The sequence below is a fragment of the Plecotus auritus genome, assembly GCF_963455305.1.
Source record: "Plecotus auritus genome assembly, chromosome: 8".
In the NCBI taxonomy this organism is placed as follows: domain Eukaryota; kingdom Metazoa; phylum Chordata; class Mammalia; order Chiroptera; family Vespertilionidae; genus Plecotus; species Plecotus auritus.
Window position 1 is genome coordinate 159851153 of NC_137782.1, and position 21485 is coordinate 159872637.

The 21485-nt window shown below is 43.9% G+C and overlaps 1 protein-coding gene across 7 annotated transcripts in view; it reads right to left on the reverse strand.

The window, feature by feature from the left end:
* BIRC6 (baculoviral IAP repeat containing 6) overlaps positions 1–21284 on the reverse strand; it is a 194526-nt gene extending 173242 nt beyond the window's left edge. For all 7 annotated transcript variants that reach the window (XR_013961518.1, XM_080686115.1, XM_080686117.1 and 4 more), the window contains exons 1-2: positions 20941–21284; positions 5770–5951 (exon numbers count right to left, since the gene is read on the reverse strand). Coding sequence is in view for 6 of the 7 variants with exons in the window: in XM_080686115.1 (XP_080542241.1) it covers positions 5770–5951; positions 20941–21265 (507 nt within the window). In the remaining variant the exon portion in view is untranslated. The remainder of the gene's footprint in view (positions 1–5769; positions 5952–20940) is intronic.
* Positions 21285–21485: the final 201 nt, after the last annotated feature.

Below are 21485 nucleotides of genomic sequence, written 5' to 3' on the forward strand. Positions count from 1 at the left end.
TCCCAGGTTCAATTCCGGTCAAGGTCACATGCCCATTGATGTTTCTATTTCTCTCTCCTCTCCTCACTGAAATCAATAATATGTAAATAAATAAAATAAAAAAATTTTTAAAAGTTTAAATTGGATACATTTACAAATTAAGTAATTAATAGTAACACTATAGAAAAATGCATATAGCTGAAATTCTATATTGGAATTGTTAAGCGATACGATACATAGCATATTCCTTACTGGTTGTCCATTAATATTTAAACCTCCCCTTTTTTAATACTTAAAAAAAAGAGAGAGAAACCAAGATGGCGGCATAGGTAAACACCTGAAATTGCTGCCTCGCACAACCACTTCAAAACTACAACCAAAAGACAGAACGGACACCATCCAGAACCACAGGAAAGCTGGCTGAGTGAAAATTCTACAACTAGAAGCAAAGAGAAAAGCTCACAGAGAATTGGAGGTACGGCAAAGGGGCTTTGTGCGCGCAGAGAGGAAGGGCGGCTGAGAGCCTGGCTGACTTTCTCTGGCGGAAGGGGGAAGGAAGCCTCCGACCGCACTGAACCCCAGTTCTGACTGCACTGAACCCCAGTTCCGGGCGAACCTCTGGGGACCCACGCTCTTACGGGGGGAGTCTGGACTCTCAGGCAGAGACTCGAGCTGGGGAAGGCGGAGGACTGAAAGCGCACATGCGCGCAAGGGCAAGGCTGACAGGAAGCCAAGACTGAGACTCCACCCCATCCAAGCTGAGCACAGAGGCTATTGCAATTTGGCAAGTCTAATCCTATAAGGCTGTCTCCAGCACCGAACTTCTCCCAGCATAGACACAGCTGATCCTTACAGCCAACTGGCCCGGAGGTCAATTCTTCCCAGTGATACCAACAACAATCAAGACTTAATTACAACAAGGCTGTACACACAGTCCACAAAGGGGTGCACCAAGAGTGTCCACCTCAGGTTAACTGGGGAAGCAGACCCACTGGGCCATATTGGAAACCTAGCATAAATATCTACCTTACCAACTCAGGGAATCAGTGAAAATGCGGGGTCAAAGAATCAGATCACAAACAAAAGAAATGGAGAAAAACAAACGACTGGATATAGAATTCAAAACCACGGTTATAAGACTTTTTAAGAATATCCTAGAAAAGGCCGATAAATATAACGAGACCCTCGAAGATATGAAAAAGGACCAACTAGAAATTAAACATACACTGACTGAAATAAAAAATATTATACAGAGACCTAAAAACAGACTAGAGGAACACAAGAATCAAGTGAAAGAATTGAAATACAAAGAAGCAAAAAACACTCAACCGAAAAAGCAAAAAGCAAAAAAAAAATCCAAAAAGTTGAAGATAATGTAAGAAGACTCTGGGACAACTTCAAGCGTACCAACATCAGAATTATGGGGGTGCCAGAAGAAGAGAGAGAGCAAGATACTGAAAACCTATTTGAAGAAATAATGACCGAAAACTTCCCCCACCTGGTGAAAGAAATAGACTTACAAGTCCAGGAAGCCCACAGAACCCCAAACAAAAGGAATCCAAAGAGGACCACACCAGACACATTATAATTAAAATGCCAAGAGCAAAAGACAAAGAGAGAATATTAAAAGCAGCAAGAGAAAAACAGTTAATTACCTACAAGGGAGCACCCATACGACTGTCAGCTGACTTCTCAACAGAAACTATGCAGGCCAGACGGGAGTGGCAAGAAATTTTCAATGTGATGAATAGCAAGAACCTACAACCAAGATTACTCTACCCAGCAAAGCTATCATTCAGAATTGAAGGAAAGATAAAGAGCTTCACAGATAAGAAAAAGCTAAAGGAGTTCATCACCACCAAACCAGTATTATATGAAATGCTGAAAGGTATTCTTAAAGAAGAGGAAGAAGAAAAAAGTAAAGAGAAAAATTATGAACAACAAATACATATCTATCAACAAGCGAACCTAAAAATCAAGTGAATTAAAAACCTGAGGAACAGAATAATCTGGTGAATATAATAGAATCAGGGGCATAGAAAGGGAGTGGACTGATAATTCTCAGGGGGAAAGGGGTATGGGGGGTTCATGAAGAGAATGGACAAAAATCATACACCTATGGATGAGGACAGTGGGGGGAGGTAAGGGCAGAAGGTGGGGTGGGAAATGGGTGGAGGGGAGCTATGGGGGGAAAAAGGAGAAATAATTGTAATAATCTGAATAAAGATTTATTTAAAAAAAAAAAAAAAAAAACTACAACTAAAAGACAAAACGGACATCATCCAGAACCACTGAAGGCTGGCTGAGTGGAAATTCTACAACTAGAAGGAAAGAGAAAATCACACTGAGACTCAGAAGAGGAGAGGAGGTGCGAAAGTAAAGTGCAGAGGTACGGAGGCGCACTCGCGGAGAGGGCTGGCAAATGAGTACGCAGCTGTCTTTCTCAATCGGGAGGGAGACACAAGCTCCCGACTGCTCTGAACTCCAGTTCCAGGCAAGACTCTGGGGACTAAGACTCATACAGGGAGAAACTGGACTGTCTGGCATCAGGCGGAACTCGAGGGCAGCTTTCTCTCAGAGGTGCATGCAGTGATTACGAGAGACACTGAGACCCAGGGGCTTCTTAGGGCACGGTTGACAGGAAGCCATTGCTGTTTGCTCTGCCCTGAGACCCCGCCCCACCCAAGCTGTGTGCAGAGGCTTTTCATATGAATGGCCTGGTCCTTTTTTTAAAAAAATATATTTTATTGATATTTTACAGAGAGGAAGGGAGAGGGATACAGAGTCAGAAACATCGATGAGAGAGAAACATCAATCAGCTGCCTCCTGCACACCTCCTACTGGGGATATGCCCACAACCAAGGTACGTGTTCTTGACCGGAATCGAACCTGGGACCTTTCAGTCCGCAGGCTGACGCTCTATCCACTGAGCCAAACCGGTTTCGGCCTGGTCCTTTGAAATCTAAAATTACCTAACAAACTGCAGCTGAGTCAGAGAGAACCAGAACATCCAAAAGAAGGCCCAAGGCCCCACAGCAGCTTGCATTGCTTCACAGCTGGGCCTCATCTGGGCACCTCCAAAACCCAAACAAAGAGGAGGAATCTGAAGATCTCTCCATAGCTCCTGCTGGGTGGCCTCAGGCAGAGTCTAAATTAGCACCTCCTTGGAGATCCAAGAGCCAGTGTACCCAGTGGTCAGAGTGGGACCAACCAGATTACAACTCCTCAGATCCATAAGGGACACACTCAGGGGGCAGACTCAGTGAGCACCAAAGCCCCACTGAAGCAAGTCTTGCCTCATAAGGGTGTCTCCAGCACAGAAGTTCTCCCATCATATACACAGCTGATCCTCACAGCCAATTGGCCTGGAGGTCAATTCCTCCCAATGATACCAACAACAATCAAGGCTTACAAGACTGTGCACACAGCCCACAAAGGGGTGCACCAAGAGTGTCCACCTCAGGTAACTAGGGAGGCTGAGCCACTGGGCCCTATAGGACACCTAGCACACAAAGCCACTCTATCAACTCAGGGAAGCAATGAAAATGCAGAGACAAAGAAACAAGTCACAAATGACAGAAATGGAAGATATAGAATTCAAAACCACAGTTATAAGGTTTTTCGAGAATTTTCTAGAAACCGCCGATAAATTTAGTGAGACCCTCGAGGATATGAAAAAGGACCAACTAGAAATTAAACATACACTGACTGAAATAAAGAATAATATACAGAGGGAGAAACCAAGATGGCGGCATAGGTAAACACCTAAACTGCTGCCTCGCACAACAATATCAAAACTACAACTAAAAGACAAAATGGACACCATCGAGAACCACAGGAAAGCTGGCTGAGTGGAAATTCTACAACTAGAAGAAAAGAGGAAAGCACATTGCGACTCAGAGGAGCTACAAAAGGCTGTGGTATGGGGGCTCGCACGTGGAGAGGACATGCGGCTGTGTGCACGGGAGGCTGAGTGCTCGGCTGGCTTTCTAAAGCGGGAGGGAGAAGGAAACTCCCGACTGCACTGAACTCCAGTCCTGGGCGAGACACTGGGAAACCAGACTCATGCAGGGGGAATCTGGACTGTCAGGAAAAAGAAAGCACACTGAGACTCGGGAGCTGCGGAAGGCAGAGGTCTGAAGGCGCGCACGTGTGAGCGCAGAGAGGACTGACTGCTGAATGCACGGGAGGCTGAGTGCGCAGCTGGCTTTCTAAAGGAGGAAGGAGACAGACGCTCCCGACTGCATTGAACTCCAGTTCCGGGCAAGACTCTATGGACCCAGACTCATATGGGGTAAAACTGGACTGTCTGGCAGCGGGCGAAACAAGAGGGCATCTTTCTCTCAGAGGTGCTTGCAGCGATTATCGACGGGCACTGAGACCCAGGGGCCTCTACCCAGCAAAGCTGTCATTCAGAATTGAAGGTCAGATAAAGAGCTTCACAGATAAGACAAAGCTAAAGGAGTTCATCACCACCAAACCAGTATTATATGAAATGCTGAAAGGTATTCTTTAAGAGGAAGAAGAAGAAAAAGGTAAAGATAAAAATTATGAACAACAAATACATATCTATCAACAAGTGAATCTAAAAATCTAGTGAATAAAAAATCTGATGAACAGAATAAACTGGTGAATATAATAGAATCAGGGGCATAGAAAGGGAGTGGACTAACAATCCTTGGGGGGAAAGGGGTGGGGGGGGGCGGGAAGAGACTGGACTAAAATCATACACCTATGGATGAGGACGAGGGGGGTTGGAGGCGGGGGAGTAAGGACATGGGGTGAGGTGGGAACCGGGTGGAGGGGAGCTGAGGGGGGGGGGAGGAACAACTGTAATAATCTGAACAATAAAGATTTATTTTAAAAATAAATATATAATAAATAAATAAAAATAAATTTTAAAAAAGTAAAAAGAAATAAAAATTTTTAAAAAAATAAACATCTTGCCGAAACCGGTTTGGCTCAGTGGATAGAGCGTCGGCCTGCGGACTGAAGGGTCCCGGGTTCGATTCCGATCAAGGGCATGTACCTTGGTTGCGGGCACATCCCCAGTGGGGGGTGTGCAGGAGGCTGCTGATCGATGTTTCTCTCTCATCGATGTTTCTAGCTCTCTATCCCTCTCCCTTCCTCTCTGTAAAATATCAATAAAAATATATTTAAAAAAAAAAAAAAAAGAATGCTTAAAAAAAAAAAAAAAAAACATCTTTCCCGAATTTCTTAGCCTGATATGGCATGTGACTAAATTCTGGCCAAAGGGGTAAATATGAAAAAGGCATATGTAATAGACTTCGTGAAAGAGCTCAAGAAGAAAGGAGAAGGAGACAGAGAGGGAGGAGGGAAAGAGAAAAACACAGGAAAGGTGGAAGAAAAGTAAGGTTGGAAAGTCGTGTCACACTGTGCTCTCCTGGCCTTTGTCCTTCTTGTCACTATGACTAGGAAATAATGACACTTAGAACAGTTGTCTTACACTCACAAGATGAAAGCTATAAGAATTGAGGTAAGCAAAGATGCCTCTACACTTAGCCCTGTACTGTTACTGTAAAGAAATTATCCTGTTTAAGGCATTGTATTTTGAGGTCTCTCTTACAGTGGTTTAATCTATATAGTTCACACTTAAATACCACTTCAACAAGCATTAATTATGCAGAGGAAAAACAAATATTTAAATAAAGTTGTGATCAGTAAGTTAATTCTTTGTTCTTATTAGACAACAACCCAATTTCATTTAACAGCTAATAGGTCTGAGGTTACATTAAGCAGAAAAATATATTGATACTTATTTTAACTTACCTCTGTAACAGGTAATTCAAGCTGAACCACATCATCCTGCTTTGAAACTGGAGTTTGCAGAGCAGTGTCTAACAACAGGATTCCATTAAGGTCCTTTCTACATCCTACTGCATAGTCATCCACAAATATAACTTTATCCACCGCAGAAATATACTGACATTTCACCTGTCCACCTGGTTTAGCTGTGAAAAGAACAAAAATTCAACACTTAAGATTTTAAGACCAATAGTCCATTCAAGATAAATGTTTACATGGCAACTAAATACAATATAGAATCCTGGACTGGAAAAAATATTGCTCTAAAGAACATTGTAGCCCTAACCGGTTTGGCTCAGTGGATAAAGCGTCGGCCTGCGGACTGAAGGGTCCCGGGTTCGATTCCGGTCAAGGGCATGTACCTTGGTTGCGGGCACATCCCCAGTAGGGAGCGTGCAGAAGGCAGCTGATCGATGCTTCTCTCCCATCGATGTTTCTAACTCTCTATCTTTCTCCCTTTCTCTCTGTAAAAGATCAATAAAATATATTTAAAAAAAAAAAAAAAAAATTGTAAGCCCTAACTAGTTTGGCTTCAGTGGATAGAGTGTTGGCCTGGGGACTGAAGGGTCCCAGGTTCGATTCCAGTCAAGGGCATGTACCTTAGTTGCGGGCACATCCCCAGTAGGGGGTGTGCAGGGGGCAGCTGATCGATGTTTCTAACTCTCTATCCCTCTCCCTTCCCTCTCTGCAAAAAATCAATAAAATATATTTTTTTAAAAAAAGAGTTTTAAAGAACATTGTAAGAACAACTGGTTATACTGAAATATATATTGTAGATCAGATAAAAGTATCAATGTGAAATTATCAACTTGGTAACTTTCATTGCTGTTATAAAAGAGAATTATCACTGTTCCTAGAAATAAACAAAATAGTAAGAGGTAGAAGGGTAGGATATATGCAACTTACATTCAATAGAACAAAAGTAATATATATGTATATGTGGGAAAATATATTAGCCCCTGAATGAATGACCATATGACTAGGTCTATGGTCAAGACAGACTCACAGTGAACAAAGTGGGTTTGAGATATTTGGCTGCTGTGACACAGGAAATCATAGCAGTCTACCCCCTCCCCGCAACCCCCACATTCCCACACACACCCCCACCCCCACACCACCCCCCCCACACACACACTCCGCAAAGGAGTGCATCATGCTCCTTGCAAGACAGATTCTCAACATCTGAGAAGTAGGGAATGGTTAGAACTGAATTTTGACCCCCCCTGCAGAAAACACAGAACTTTATCATGCTTTGCATCCCTTTTTACTTCAGACCTCAGAAGAAGCGTAAGACCTCTAGGTCACCCTCACTAGTGACCAGAAATCCCTAAAGAGCTTTTTCCATCCCCCACCCACTTCTTGCTCAAAATGGCAACCGCAGCCTTCTCAGGGGTGGCTGTTTTCCACTCACACAGCACCTATTTCTGTCTTGGAAATGGGTTGGGTATTGCTTACTCCTTATTGACATTATACCTCCCTTCTACCTAACTCCCTGCTTTTTTGAAGCTGTTAATGAGCTCTAAAAAGTGTTATTTCACTCTTTGTTGCAGTGTTCTGAAGATCATAATTTTGTGAAGATTTTAGCACTCCAATCACTGTTTTACAACCATGTTGTTAATTTCAATACCCACAAAGAAGATCCTCCTAAGGTACTGGTCTCTCTGTTCCTTTAGGCTCACCTCCATTGATCTTATCTTCAGCCTCATGTCAAGCACCTTCTTCCCATGGTCACACCTAATCTCTGTCTAGAGCACTGCTCACCTGGCCATTCCAATCCCCAAACTCCAATCATTCTGACCCCCAATTCATTGACCAACACTGTTTTATGTCCTTACCTGACACTAGCTTTCCACCGTATCCAGCTCTGATCATTATCATAATAAACTTTCTTTTCCTCACTTTCTCAGCCACATTCACCTGACAAAACATTAAGCCTGACCTCCTCACTATTCTGTTGTTTTTAAATAGCTATTTATACATTTATTTATTTATTGCCATCACCATTTATCCCCTCCCAATCCCTCCTCCATTTCCACCTACCTCCTTCTCCCCCAATTACCACTGCTGTCCCTGTCCATGAGTTGTTTTTTGCTCAATCCCTCCACCCACCCCCCACAGCTGTCAGCCTGCTCTTTATCTGTGAGTCTGTCTCTATTCCAGTTCTAATTTCTTATGGTATTTATTACCACCTAACATTGTGTGTGTCGGGGAGGGGGAGGGTGTAATACATCTCTTCCCACTAAACCATGAGCTCTAGGAAAGCAAAGACTTTAACTGCTGTATCACCAGTACTTGATACAAAATAAGTGTTTTTGAATAAATGACTTACTTTCTATATATAGTGGGGGTTTTTATTGTCAAGAATGTTATGGATGTCCCCCACTTACCCCCTTCCCCACTCAACCTGGTTCCCACCCTACCCCAGGCTTTCACAGCACTACTGTTTGTGTTCATGGGCTACATATATTCATATAAATTATTTGGTTAATCTCTCCCCTTCCCTCTAAGATCTGCCAGTCTGTTCCATACTTCCATGTCTCTGGACCTATTTTGTTCCTCAGTTTATTCTGTTCATTAAATTATACATATAAGTGATATTTGAAGTCTTATGATATTTGTCTTTCTCTGACTGGCTTACTTCACTTAGTATAATAATCTCCAGGTTCATTTTTGCTGTCGCAAAGGTATTTTCTAGTTTTGAAGAACTTTTTAATATATTAAAACTAAACTAAAATGTGGCAAAATGCAGTATTCTCACAATTATTTTAGTACACATGTAACTTAGATATTTTAGGTATGAAACTAGTGATCTGGAACAGATAATCCCGGCCATCTCTACCCTCCTTGCCCCATTTTACCTCCTCTTCTCCTGCCAGTATACAGTCACTATCCTAAGCTGTAGTGGCATTTTGGTGAAAAAGTACCAGAGTACTCTGTAGCTCAAAAAAAAGAAAAAAAATCAACCAAAACTGAATTAGAAAAGGAAAAAATAGAAAGTAACAGAAATTGAAAGTAATTGAATTATCACTGCTCTTTCATGCACTATTTCATTATATATTAACTAAATGCAATTTAAAATATAATGAGACAGGTTTTACTAGCAGACAATCTAATTTGGGAGGTTTTTTCTTACCAAAAAAATTAAGACAAAATAGTTATTATTCAGTTCAAATGATACCTGTTTCTCGTTTATCCCAGGCATATCAAATAAACGTGCATGCTGAGGTCCTAGTTAGTTTGAACATCTAAACTTAGCAGCACATTAGAATCACCTGGCATGCTTTAAAAAAAAAAAAAAAAAAAAAAAAAAAAGTATGCCTGGGCTGCACTCCAGACCACTTAAGCCAGACTACTGGGGCCCAGAGTATTTTTTTAAAAGCTCCCTTGATGATTCTAATGAGCAACCAAGGCTGAGAACGACTGCCCTTTGCCATCTCCCCCGTTCTACTTCTCTCTTTCCTACTTCATAAATCAAAGTAAAAGTAGAGAAACAAATCACAAAGATTTAAATTCCTGGGGCCCACAACAAATCTCAAAGAAGGGATTCCTATCTGCCTCACTAAAACATTTTTATCATTTCCTCTAAAAAGCATTAATATTTATATCCCCTAAAATACAGACCTGACTTAACACACTCCAACTAGACCACACTACTTTTTAGGAGCCCTGCCCTTGTCACAAACTCTTTTATATAGCAATTACTTTATTCTCTTTGTTATTTGTACATCCATTATCTCCTCTCTATACTCCCTCCTTTTTATTATTTGTACCTCTCTTATCTCCTCTTTTATACCCAAAGAGTTTATCTTAACTTTGTTGTATAACTCACATTTTTAAAGTTCTATAGATTACAAAGAATTTCTCCATTCATTATCTTTTCAAGTAATAAAGTAATCTGGGCAAGAATTACTAGCCCACTTAATGATAAGTAAGTCAGGCCCAGCTGGTGTGGATCAGTGGTTGAGCATTGACCCATGCACCAAGAGATCACTTGTTCAATTCCCAGTCAGGCCACATGCCCAGATTGTGGACTCAGTTCCCCATTGGGGGGGAAGAGGGCGTGCAGGAGGCAGCCAATCGATGTTGATGTTTCACTCTGATCGATATTTCTAGCTCTTTCCCTCTCCCTTCCTCTCTCTAAAATCAATAAAAACATTTTTAAGGAAAAAAGAAAAAAAAAAGATAGTCAAAGTGTCTTGCCAAAGGCACCAAGAGGCATAAGGTCATGAGCAGTACAACGCACATATGAGAGAGGTACCTCCCACCCATCTTCCCACTGTTCTTACATACTACATTACAGAAATCTAGTATTGTTTACATTCTAGCTACAGTTATAGCCAACATTCCTAAGTAGAGAGTAACAAACGCACAACATAAGTACAATTACAACTACAAATTGCCAGTTAAACAATAAGGATTAGTAATACACTCACATTTACCTCTGCTCCCTCCCAAGCTCCCACTGCAAAGACAGTGAAGAGATAAAGAGGGCTTTAACCAAGCCCACAAAGAAATAAGGAACAAGTGAGAATATAACAGCAAAAAATTTTTTGAAATTGGAGGACAGATGGAAGAGTATTAACTGACTTATTCCCATAAAAATCTAAAAGCTAAACCAGCCAGAAGGGAATTAAGTGTTAACTGATACTAAACATGTAGCTCCTAATCATAATAAGGCCCTAGACTTTTTTGTATTTTAAACTGGGAGTTCTTGTACTACTTAAAAATATGAGAAGTATAACCCAGGAGGGACAAGTCTGAGTAAGATCCTCAGGCTCTCTGATCAGTCCTTTCTGTATGCTTTGTACTCTAATGCCAAACTGCTTGTAACAAATATTACCAATTTCCTACCTGTGTACTCTTGTTCATGCTGTTCCCTCTAACTCATTTTCTTTCAAGTCTCAACTGATATGTCATCTCTTATAGAAAGCTTTTTTAATTTGGCATTCATCTTATTACCTCAAATGACACTTGTTGGACTGAACTATCTATACTAATAAAAGGGTAATATGCTAATTAGACCAGACATCTTCCGGATGTCCTTCCGGACAAAGCCACAGCTGCGAAGGCCAAAAGCCGGGGGCGCTAGGCCTGTCCAGGGGCACAGCCCCTTTCGCAGAGGTGGCGCGGGAGAGGCCACGGCGCCTCAGGCCCGGAGCCTCCACAGAGGCTAGACAGGGTGCCTCAACCTCCCACAGCACCTCCCCGAGCTGGCCTGGCCACAGATCGCCCCCCCCACCAGTGGGCCAGGGTCAGGGCCAGCACTAAGAAGCAAGGGCCGAGGGCTGAGGGCTGAGGGCTGGCAGTGGCAGCAGGAGCGGGGTGATGGGGGAGGCACCTTCCCCTGATTGGCCTGGTCACCTCCCGCAGAGGCGCTCACTAGCCACAGGGAGCAGGCCTAAGCCATCAGTAGGATATCCACTGAGGGCTCCCAGACTATGAGAAGGGGCAGGCTGGGCTGAGGAACCCCCCATCCAGTGCATGAATTTTCATGCACCAGGCCTCTAGTGTGTCTGTCTCTCTCTCTCTCTCTCTCTCTCTCTCTCTCTCTCTCTCTCTCTCTCTCTATATATATATATATATATATATATATATATAAAGGCCTAAGTGACCGGCCAAACGGTAGCTATGGCGCGCACTGACCATCAGGGGGCAGACGCTCAATGAAGGAGCAGGAAACCACAGGCATGGAAACATGAAACAAACTGATGAACTGCAGAGGAAAGGGGAGAGGGGGGAAGGCGGGGAAAGATTAACCAAAGTTCTTATATACATACTAGAGGCCTGATACACAAGATTCCTGCACTCAAGGGGGTCCCTCAGCCCAGCCTGCACACCTCTCGCAGTCCGGGAGCCCTTAAGGGGATGTCTGACAGCCGCAGAGGCGGGAGAGGCTCCGCCACTGCTGCTGCGCTCACCAGGCATGAGCGCGGCTTCTGACTGAGCAGCACTCCTCCTGTGGGAGCACACTGACCACCAGGGGGAAGCTCCTGTGTTGAGTGTCTGCCCCCTGGTGGTCAGTGCATGTCATAGCGACCAGTCGTTCCGCCATTCAGTCGATTTGCACATTAGCCTTTTATTCTATAGGACTAGAGGCCCGGTGCATGGATTTGTGCAACGGTGGGGTCCCTCAGCCTATCCTGAGCCCTCCCTCTCACAATCCAAGACCCCTCAGGGGATGTCGGAGAGCTGGTTTCAGCCTGATCCCCACAGGCCAGGCCAAGGGACCGCACTGGTACACAAATATGTGCACTGGGCCTCTAGTCCTAATCCTAATCCAGTGGTCGGCAAACTGCAGCTCTGTTGACTAATGAGTTTGCCGACCACTGACCTAGACTCTCAATTCCAATAATTACAGGCTGTTGTTCCTTGTGATTAAGCCCCTATCCCAGTGGTCGGCAAACTCATTAGTCAACAGAGCCGCAGTTTGCCGACCACTGTCCTAATCCTAATATATAAAAAGCCAGGGGCCATCACAACCGAAACAACCAGATGTGGGGCAAAAAGGCGCTCACTAGCCACAGGGAGCTCACTAGCCACAGGCAGGAGGGTTAGTGAGGGACAACCAAACGACTGAACAGCAGGCTGCGTAGGACAACCAGGCCAGTAGGGAGGTTATTGAGGGACGACCAAACCACTTAACAGCAGGCTGCGTGGGGTGACCGGGCCAGCAGGGGGCAGATGGGGGCGACCAGGCCAGCAGGAGGGGGCAACCAGGCTGGCAGAGGGGGGCAGTTGGGGGCGACAAGGCGGACAGGGAGAAGCAGTTGGGGGCGACCAGGCTGGCGGGGGGGGGGCAGTAAGGGGCGACCAAGCCGGCAGAGGGGGGCAGTTGGGGGCGACCAGGCCAGCGGAGTGGGGGGGGCAGTTAGGGGCGATCAGGCAGGCAGGCAAGCGAGTGGTTAGGAGCCAATGGTCCCAGATTGTGAGAGGGATGTCTGACTGCCAGTTTAGGCCCAATCCCGGGCCTAAACCGGCAGTAGGACATCCCCTGAGGGGTCCCTTATTGGAGAGGGTGCAAGCTGGGCTGAGGGGACATTCCCCCCCCTCCGCCAGGCACGAATTTTGTGCACCAGGCCTCTAGTATAAATATAAAGCACCAAGACTGTCCTAGCTAGTCTGGCCATGGATAGAGCATGGGCCTGTGGTTGAAGGGTCCTGGATTTGATCCCAGTCAAGAACACAAGCCCAGGTTTCGGGCTTGATCCACAGAAGGGGGCGTGCAGGAGGCAGCCAATCAATGATGTTTCTAGCTCTCTCCCCCTCTCTGAAATCATTAAAAATATATTTAAAAATGAAGTCTGTTAAAAAGAAAAAAAGTACCAAGCCCTAGCTCGTTTGCTTCAGTGGATAGAGCATTGGCCTACGGACTAAAGGTTTTCAGGCTCCATTCTGGTCAAGGGCACATGCCTGAGTTGTGGGCTCAATCCCCAGTAAGGGGCATGCAGGAGGCAGCTGATCTATGATTCTCTCATCACTGATGTTTCTCTCTCTCTCTCCCTCTCCCTTCCTCGCAGAAATCAATTGATACACACACACACACACACACACACACACACACACACACATATATATATATAAAGTACCATTTATTGAGTGCTTTGGTAGATGGTTCAAGTAGTGTCTACAGATATCAGTTTACTTAATCTTTCCAATAACCCACTGAGTTAGGTATTAATTATGAAGTACAGAGAGAGGTTAAGCATCTTGCCTATGGGCACAGCTACTAAGTGGTGAGTCACAGACTGGAACTCAGTCTGGCTCCAGAGCCAATATTCTTAACCATCAGACTAAGCTTTCTCTATAAATGCCAATGCCTTCCAAATCTGGATTCCCAATTTTTCAAACTTCAACCCTGAATTTGCAAATACCTTCTAGATATCTCTACTTGAATGCCCTTCAAAATTAACACAATGAAATCACTATCTCCCTCTTGCTTTTTCCAACAAAAGCTACTCACCACACTTTCTTGTACATTGGACCCGCCCCCTTTATGTATGGGAATACATCCCAAGACCCCCAGTGGATGCCTGAAAGCACAGATAGTACCTAACCCTATATATACTATCCTTTCCTATGCATACATATCTATAATAAAGTGTAATTTGTAAATTAGGCACAGAAAGAAATTAGCAACAATAACTAATAATAAAATAGAACGATTATAGCAAAATAGTGTAATAAAAGTTATGTGAATGTGGTGTCTCTCTCAGCAAACTAGCACACAAATTTCTTTTTCCTTCTTCACAACTTCAGATTGAAGACTCAGTCTCATTATATAGATCTTAGCAAGTTTAGCATAGGATTATTTCTTTCCTTAACTTGAGAATTTTCACCTTTTCACTTTATAGCTTCTCTTTGGCATAACCAAATTGCCAGCATCACTACTCTTTGGAGCCATTATTAAGTAAAATAAGGGTTACTTGAACACAAGCACTGCAATACCGTGACAGTTAATCTGATATACCAAATGGCTACTACCTACCTGATGGGTGGGTAGTGTATAATACAGTATCAATATATAGGACAGAGGGCTGATTACCATCCAGAGCGAGATGGAGAGGGACAGCTTGAGGTTTCATCATGCTACTCATAACAAGGCACACTTTAAAACTTATGCATTCTTTACTTCTGAAATTTTCCATTTAATATTTTCAGATCACAGTTAACCGCACGGGTACCTGAAACCATTCAAAGCACAACCATAAATAAGAGGGACTACTGTATTGCCTATTTGGGTTAATAAACGCCATTCATTACTCAAAGTAGGAACCTAAGTATGAATAATTTTCATCTTTTCAATCTCATCCCCACATTCACCAAATTATGTTGTTCCCAACTCTCAAAATAACTTAATGATACTCTCATCACTTCTCACAACTGGGCATTAGCTTCAACGCTTTCTAAAAATGAATCTGACCATGTCATAACCTACAATGGTTCCCTACCATTGACTTCTTAGAAAAACGTATTATGGCCATGGCTGGTGTGCCTCAGTTAGCTGGAGCATTCTTCTGTATACCAGATAGTGGTGAGTTCAATATCGGGTCAGGCACATGCCCGGTTGCAGGCTTGATTCCCAGTAGTGGGCGTGCAGCAGACAGCCAATTGATGTTTCACTCTCACACAGATGCATTTCTCTCTCTCCCTCTCCCTTACTCTCTCTAAAAATCAATTTAAAGGTGTGGCTCAGTGGTTGAGCAATGACCTGTGAACCAGGATATCACGATTTGATTCCCGAGAAGGGCACATGTCCCAATTACAGGCATGATCCCCAGTGCAGGGCATGCAGAAGGCAGCTGATCAATAATTCTCTCTCATCATTGATGTTTCTATCTCTCTCTCCCTCTTCCTTCCTCTCTGAAATCAATAAAAATGTTTTTTATTTAAAATAAAAATCAATTTTAAAAAATACAATAAAGTCTTATATAAATCCACTCAATGTAAAAAAATTTTTGCTAAAGCAAATCTTTGACATTAAGATAGAGCATCATATAGCATTACTAAAGTCAATCAATTGAAATAGAACCAACATATGTACTCATAGCCCACAATGAGATTTGCTGAATTTACTTTTTATAAAAAACTCATATAAAGGTAATTATCTTCTGGGGCTATTAAAATTCCAACTTATACTGTGTTTATTATCTTTCATAGAAGAATAATTGAGACTAGGAAGGCTGCATGTACCAAGGTTAGTCAGGGAACAGGAAGTGGTTTAAATCATAATTTCCAAAGCAGACATAGAGAAAATTTTACATTTTATCCAAATTAATGCATGAATACATGCCAATTCAGTAGTAGTAAGAAAAATATTTTCTAACTTAACACAGTGATAAGTATGAGTTTTATCCATAAAATTTATTTCTTGAGTACTACGCAGTTTAACCTGGTTAGTTTTCTATATTCTAAGACTCCTGGAGCAGGCAGCTCTGGGCTTTAAATCTAAACAAGAAGTTGTTACGTCAGACAATCAATCAATAAGAATTCTCTTAATCTGAACTTTGCTGCAACTGGAATATAATGATCTTTTTCTCATTTATGATCACTGTACAAACTTTTCAAATCAAATCAAAGTCAATGCCTATCTAGGACAGGGGTGGGGAACGCCTGGCCTGTGGGCCACCCGGGAAATCATTTGGTCTGGCCCTGCCAAGGCAACTGCAGGCAGGACCTGAAATTCAATAAATCTAGTAGCTTTTTTCATAGCAACATAAATTTATATTAAATGAATTATAATAAGTGAATGATGTATAAATATCCAAATGGCCCTTGGCAGAAAAATAGGTTCCCCACCCCTGATCTAGGAAAAAGATAAAGGGAGAGATTCATAAACAAATGTAAAACCAGAGTATTTATCTAAAAACAATAAGCAGCGTTGGAGTCCTGCGTTTTCACTGTGACAAAGATCTGGAACCCCCTTAAAAAACTGAAGAGACATGAATTTCTTTTACACATATACTGTATTACAATATCCATCGATTAATACACACACATATCCTCATTTACTTATATACATATACTACACAAACAATCCATATACAGAACTAATATTACAACAGACTAAACTTCATTCTGACATTTAGCCACACCAATACACTGAAATATGTTACCAACATTTATATTTCCATCTACATTTGAATGATATCTATTTATCTTCTGTATATAAACACTAAGTCAGTGAACATTTTTTAAAGTAATAAATAATAAGGAGCATGTTAATATTAAGCACCTATGAGACAAGAGAATTAGCATTCATTGTACACCTACTATACCAAGTAGGTACAAGAACTGTTAGATACTTTATGCCAAAAACTGTTAGACACTTTAAATATGTTTACCACTTAGTCTTCACAGCCACCATATGAAATATTAATCTTAATTTACAAATGAGGAAGCAGAAGTTCATGAAGTTTAGATAGTGAGTTAGTGAGCTAAAGTTCAAAATTCAGGACTACCTAAAACATAAAAGCCCATTCTCTCACCACATGCTCTCAAAAAACTATAAAAACAAAAAAACAGCCCTAGCTGGTTTGGCTCAGTGGATAGAGCATTGGCCTGCGGACTAAAGGGTCCCGGGTTCAATTCTGGTCAAGGGCACATGTCCAGGTTGCAGGCTCGATCCCCATTGTGGGGCATGCAGGAGGCAGCCGATCAATGATTCTCTTTCATCATGGATGTTTCTATCTCTCTCTTCCTCTCCCTCCCTCTTTGAAATCAATAAAAATATTTTTTAAAAGTATATATATGGGGAGCTATTTCAGGAACAGAAACCACCAGCAGCAATAATTAAATGAATAAGAAAATACTGAACAAATTAACAATACTTTATTCACCTTTTTAAGATTTGTATTGATTTTTAGAAAGAGAAGAAGGGGCAGGGAGAAACATAAACATGGATGTGAGAGCAGAACATCAATCAACTACCTCCTGCATGCCCCCCACCAATGATCAAGCCGGCATCCCAGGCATAGGCCCTGAAGAAAAATCATCGGAACTGGCAACCTTTAGGTGCATGGGATTATACCCAACTGAGCCACAATGGCCAGGGCAACAATACTTTATTCTTTTTTTAAATATATATATACTTAAATATGTTTTTATTGATTTCTAAGAGGAAGGGAGAGGGAGAGAGAAATAGAAACATCAATGGTAAGAGAAACATTGATCAGCTGCCTCCTGCACGCCCCACAATGGGGATCGAGCCCGCAACCTGGGCATGTGCCCTTGACCAGAATCAAACCCAGGACCCTTCAGTCCGCAGGCCGAAGCTCTATCCACTGAGCAAACCAGCTAGGGCAATACTTCATTCTTATATAAAAGTAAAAACTAGATGAATTCTGTGGGGTAGCAAAAGCTGGTAAATCAGAAAAAAATCCTAAGTTTAAATTTGGAGTTAAGTTGAAAAAATTTAGCAGGGCCAAAACCCGTTTGGCTCAGTGGATAGAGCGTCGGCCTGCGGACTGAAAGGTCCCAGGTTCGATTCTGGTCAGGGGCACGTACCTTGGTTGCGGGCACATCCCCAGTGGGAGGTGTGCAGGAGGCAGCTGATCGATGTTTCTCATCGATGTTTCTAGCTCTCTATCCCTCTCCTCTCTCTTCCTCTCTGTAAAAAATTAATAAAATATATCTTTAAAAAAAAATAATTAGCAGGTTTTAAGTAAAAAAGAACCAAAAAGTAAGAAGAATATTTACAGAGATTTACAAGTAAATAATAGAAACATTTTTTGAACATTAAACAGTGTCCTAAGTACTTTATAAACACTTAATCCTCAAAATTAGTAAAATTATTATCCCCATTTGGCAAAAGGGAAAACTGGAACAGAAATGTTAAGTAATTTAGTCAAGGCTACAGAATTTTGTTTGCTGTAACTTTTTTTTTTAAATATATTTTTATTGATTTCAGAGAGGAAGGAAAAGGGAGAGATAGAAACATCAATGATGAGAGAATCATTGATTGGCTGCCTCCTGCACGCCCTCCCCACTGGGGATCGAGCTCACAACCCAGGCATGTGCCCTTGACTGGAATCAAACCTGGGACCCTTCAGTCTGCAGGCCAACACTCTTATCAACCGAGCCAAACAGGCTAGGGCTGCCATAACTCTTATATGTATACTAGAGGCCCGGTGAACGAATTCATGCACAGGTGGTATCCGGCTGGCCCTCCCTGATCTGGGCCCAGCAGACCAGGCCAGCCAGGGGGAGGGGCCATGGGCAGTTGGCCTGCAGACCCCAACCCCTGGTCAAACTCCCAGTCAAGGGGACAATTTTCGTATTAGCCTTTTACTATATAGGATATTTTTCTAAATCCTCACCTGAAGACATGCTTATTGATTGTAGACAGAGGGGAGGGAGAGAAACATTGATGCGTTGCCTTCCCCTGTGCCCCAAACAGGATCCCATGGTATGTGCCCTGACAGTAAATAGAACCCTGCAACCTTTCAGTATACAGGACGATGCTCCAACCAACTGAGTCACACCAGCCAGGGCCTATATATTTTTATTTATACATATTCAATCCTCAATGTATAGGCATCTGCAATTGTACCCAATCCCATTCCTTTCTAATTAACAAATGCCCCAACAAAGTCATCCCAAATCAGTTCTATGCATCTAACCTTTACACTTATATTATGCACCTAAAAACCTTCCCTTTAGTAATCTACCATAAGGGTGACTACTTTGTTCCCTTTCATGAACAGGCACATACATATATGTCTAATTTCCCCAACCACTTATAACAAATTCTAGCACATATTTTTCTCAAACATGGCCTCCAGATATTATAAAATTCCGTGAGACTACTTTTTTATGGAAAACGCTTTTAAGGCTTCTGTTAATATGGCTTTTTATAGAAATCCAAATACATATACTATAATACCATTTATTCAAAGTTCAAAATCATGAAAGACAGTACTGGATATTGTTTAAAGTTACAAGCATATACTAAAAAGCATGAAGATATGTATGAAAATTATAAAGCCAAATTAAAGATAATATTCATGGAAGGAGGAAGGTTGGAGGAATACAATCCAGAATGGACACAGAAGAGGCTTCAACTCTCTTTATAAAGTTTTATTTCTTAAACCTAGTGGGGGATACATCATAATTCTTTATACCCCCTCGAATTTGAAATATTTTAAGTGAATTTAAGAGGATATCCAATTACTAATGATTGGTAATATAAACTATAATGTCCAAGTTGCAGTAAACTGCTCATTGCTCTATCTAGGGCACCCCTCCTGTTCCTTAAGCCAAGAAAAGAAACATTACAAGCAAAAACTTTCTGTTAGACATATCTTAGATATGGTTCCAGGTTTATATTCTAGAGCCATACACAGTCCATTCCTTTCACAACTCTCACATCAACAAAAATTAAATCCCTTATTTTATCTCTATATCCCTAAATCGCCATTTACTGAAGTGCCTTGTTTACTCACACAGGAAACTAGAATAACGATCTTTCCTAATTTGTCTATGTTAAAAGACAAGTGAGCTGGTGGTAACCACGTTACTATTTCCACTTGGCTAAAGGCACAGTCGTATATATTAGAAATCTGTGCATGAATCTAACTCACACATGCTCACTTTTCAAACTCAATTTATAAACCTAAATTAAGTCGCTCATTAAACCTCAAATGAAATGTCACCTCCACCAAACGTCATTTGGCCAGGGCGGTTCCAAAACACTGCACTCGGTGCCCCGAGCGTCCACCCCCCGCAGGCTGAAAGTCCGGCCCCTGGACCAGCGTGTACACCGCCCAGAACTGCTCTCCTCCTTGGTGAGACTCACACACACCTCGAATCCCAACTTTCGCTCACTGTGGTAAAACAAACAGAAAGGGCCTGAAGTTTCACCTCATTGGGAACCCAAGGGAATCGACATGTTCACACCCCGCGGTTCCGAGTTTCTCGTCACTGAGGGGACAAGGTCTAGTCTCCCATGGCGTCCGCCAGAGTCCTAAAGTCGTCGACGGCACAGTTCAGGCAGCTAGCCCGCCCACTTCCCTCCCTACCCCCACTCCAGGGCAGCCTACCCCACCCCCATTCCCATTCCCATTCCCAATCCCACTCCCGGCGCCAAGCCCGCCAGCACCTGCAGGTCCTCGGAACAGTCGGGGACCCGCTTCTATCCTCAAGCAGGGAGAGCCAGGATGCTGGCAAGGACGCTCGCCTCCGGCCGCCAGCCTCTCTCTCCGGGACCAACCCTTCGAAACCCTGCCTCTCTGATTTGGCTGAAGGCAGTACCGACAATTTCTCCAGGACCTACCCGGGGACCTGGCCTTCTTCAGGGCCCAGATCCGAGGCCTCCTCACCTCTCCCGGAGGACTCACCTACCCCGGACGCTCAAGGCCAGAGAGGCAACTCCCACTACTCCCCAACTCGCCACTCTCTCCGAACCAGCGGCAGCGCTGAAAAGGCAAGTCCCACGGTCCCCCTCCATCAGCTTCCGGGCCCCCCTGCCCAGCCAGGCCTGAGCCCCCTGTCTGCCCTCCGCCGCCACCGCTCCCGTTACGCCGCTTCCCCTCCTCCGGAGGCCGAGTCGCGGGCTGGGCGGCTTCCTTCCCTGGCATCCTTTGGGCCGGGCCCCTCCCGCAGCGGACCGGGACCCAGCCCGGCGCGCCGCACACTCACCGCTGAGCGCCGAGGCCTGCAGGGTGGCCCCTGAAGTACCGTCGATGACTTTGATGGTCCCGCGACTGGTGACGGCCAGGATGGCGTTGAGCGCCGGGTGGTAGGAGAGGCTGTGCAGCCCGTCGGGGTCGCAGCGCATGCAGCCGTCCCGCAACACCAGCCACTCCGAGGCCCCGGCCGCCCCCGCCCCCGCCGCCGAGGAGCAGCCCGGGCCCGAGGCCGCCGCAGCCGCAGCCGCCATCTTCCGGCCTGCGCTCAGCACAATCGCACTGGGAAGCGGCTCAGTGACAGTCCCGGGAGGTGCACCACCGCCGCCAGTCACCATCCGGGGCCAGGGGGCAAGCGAGCGCGTTAGGCGGAAGTGAAGTCAGGCGCCGGCACGCACGCTGGACGTCGGCCGTGCTCCCACGGGGGCCCAGCTCTGAGGGGCCCTGCGCGGAGGAGGCAGGCGCGGGAGGGGGCGAGAGAGCGAGGGGGCGGGGGCGGGGGCGGGGGCGGCGGGAGCATGCGCGGGAGGGCTCGCGCGTGCCACGCGCCGCGGGTCT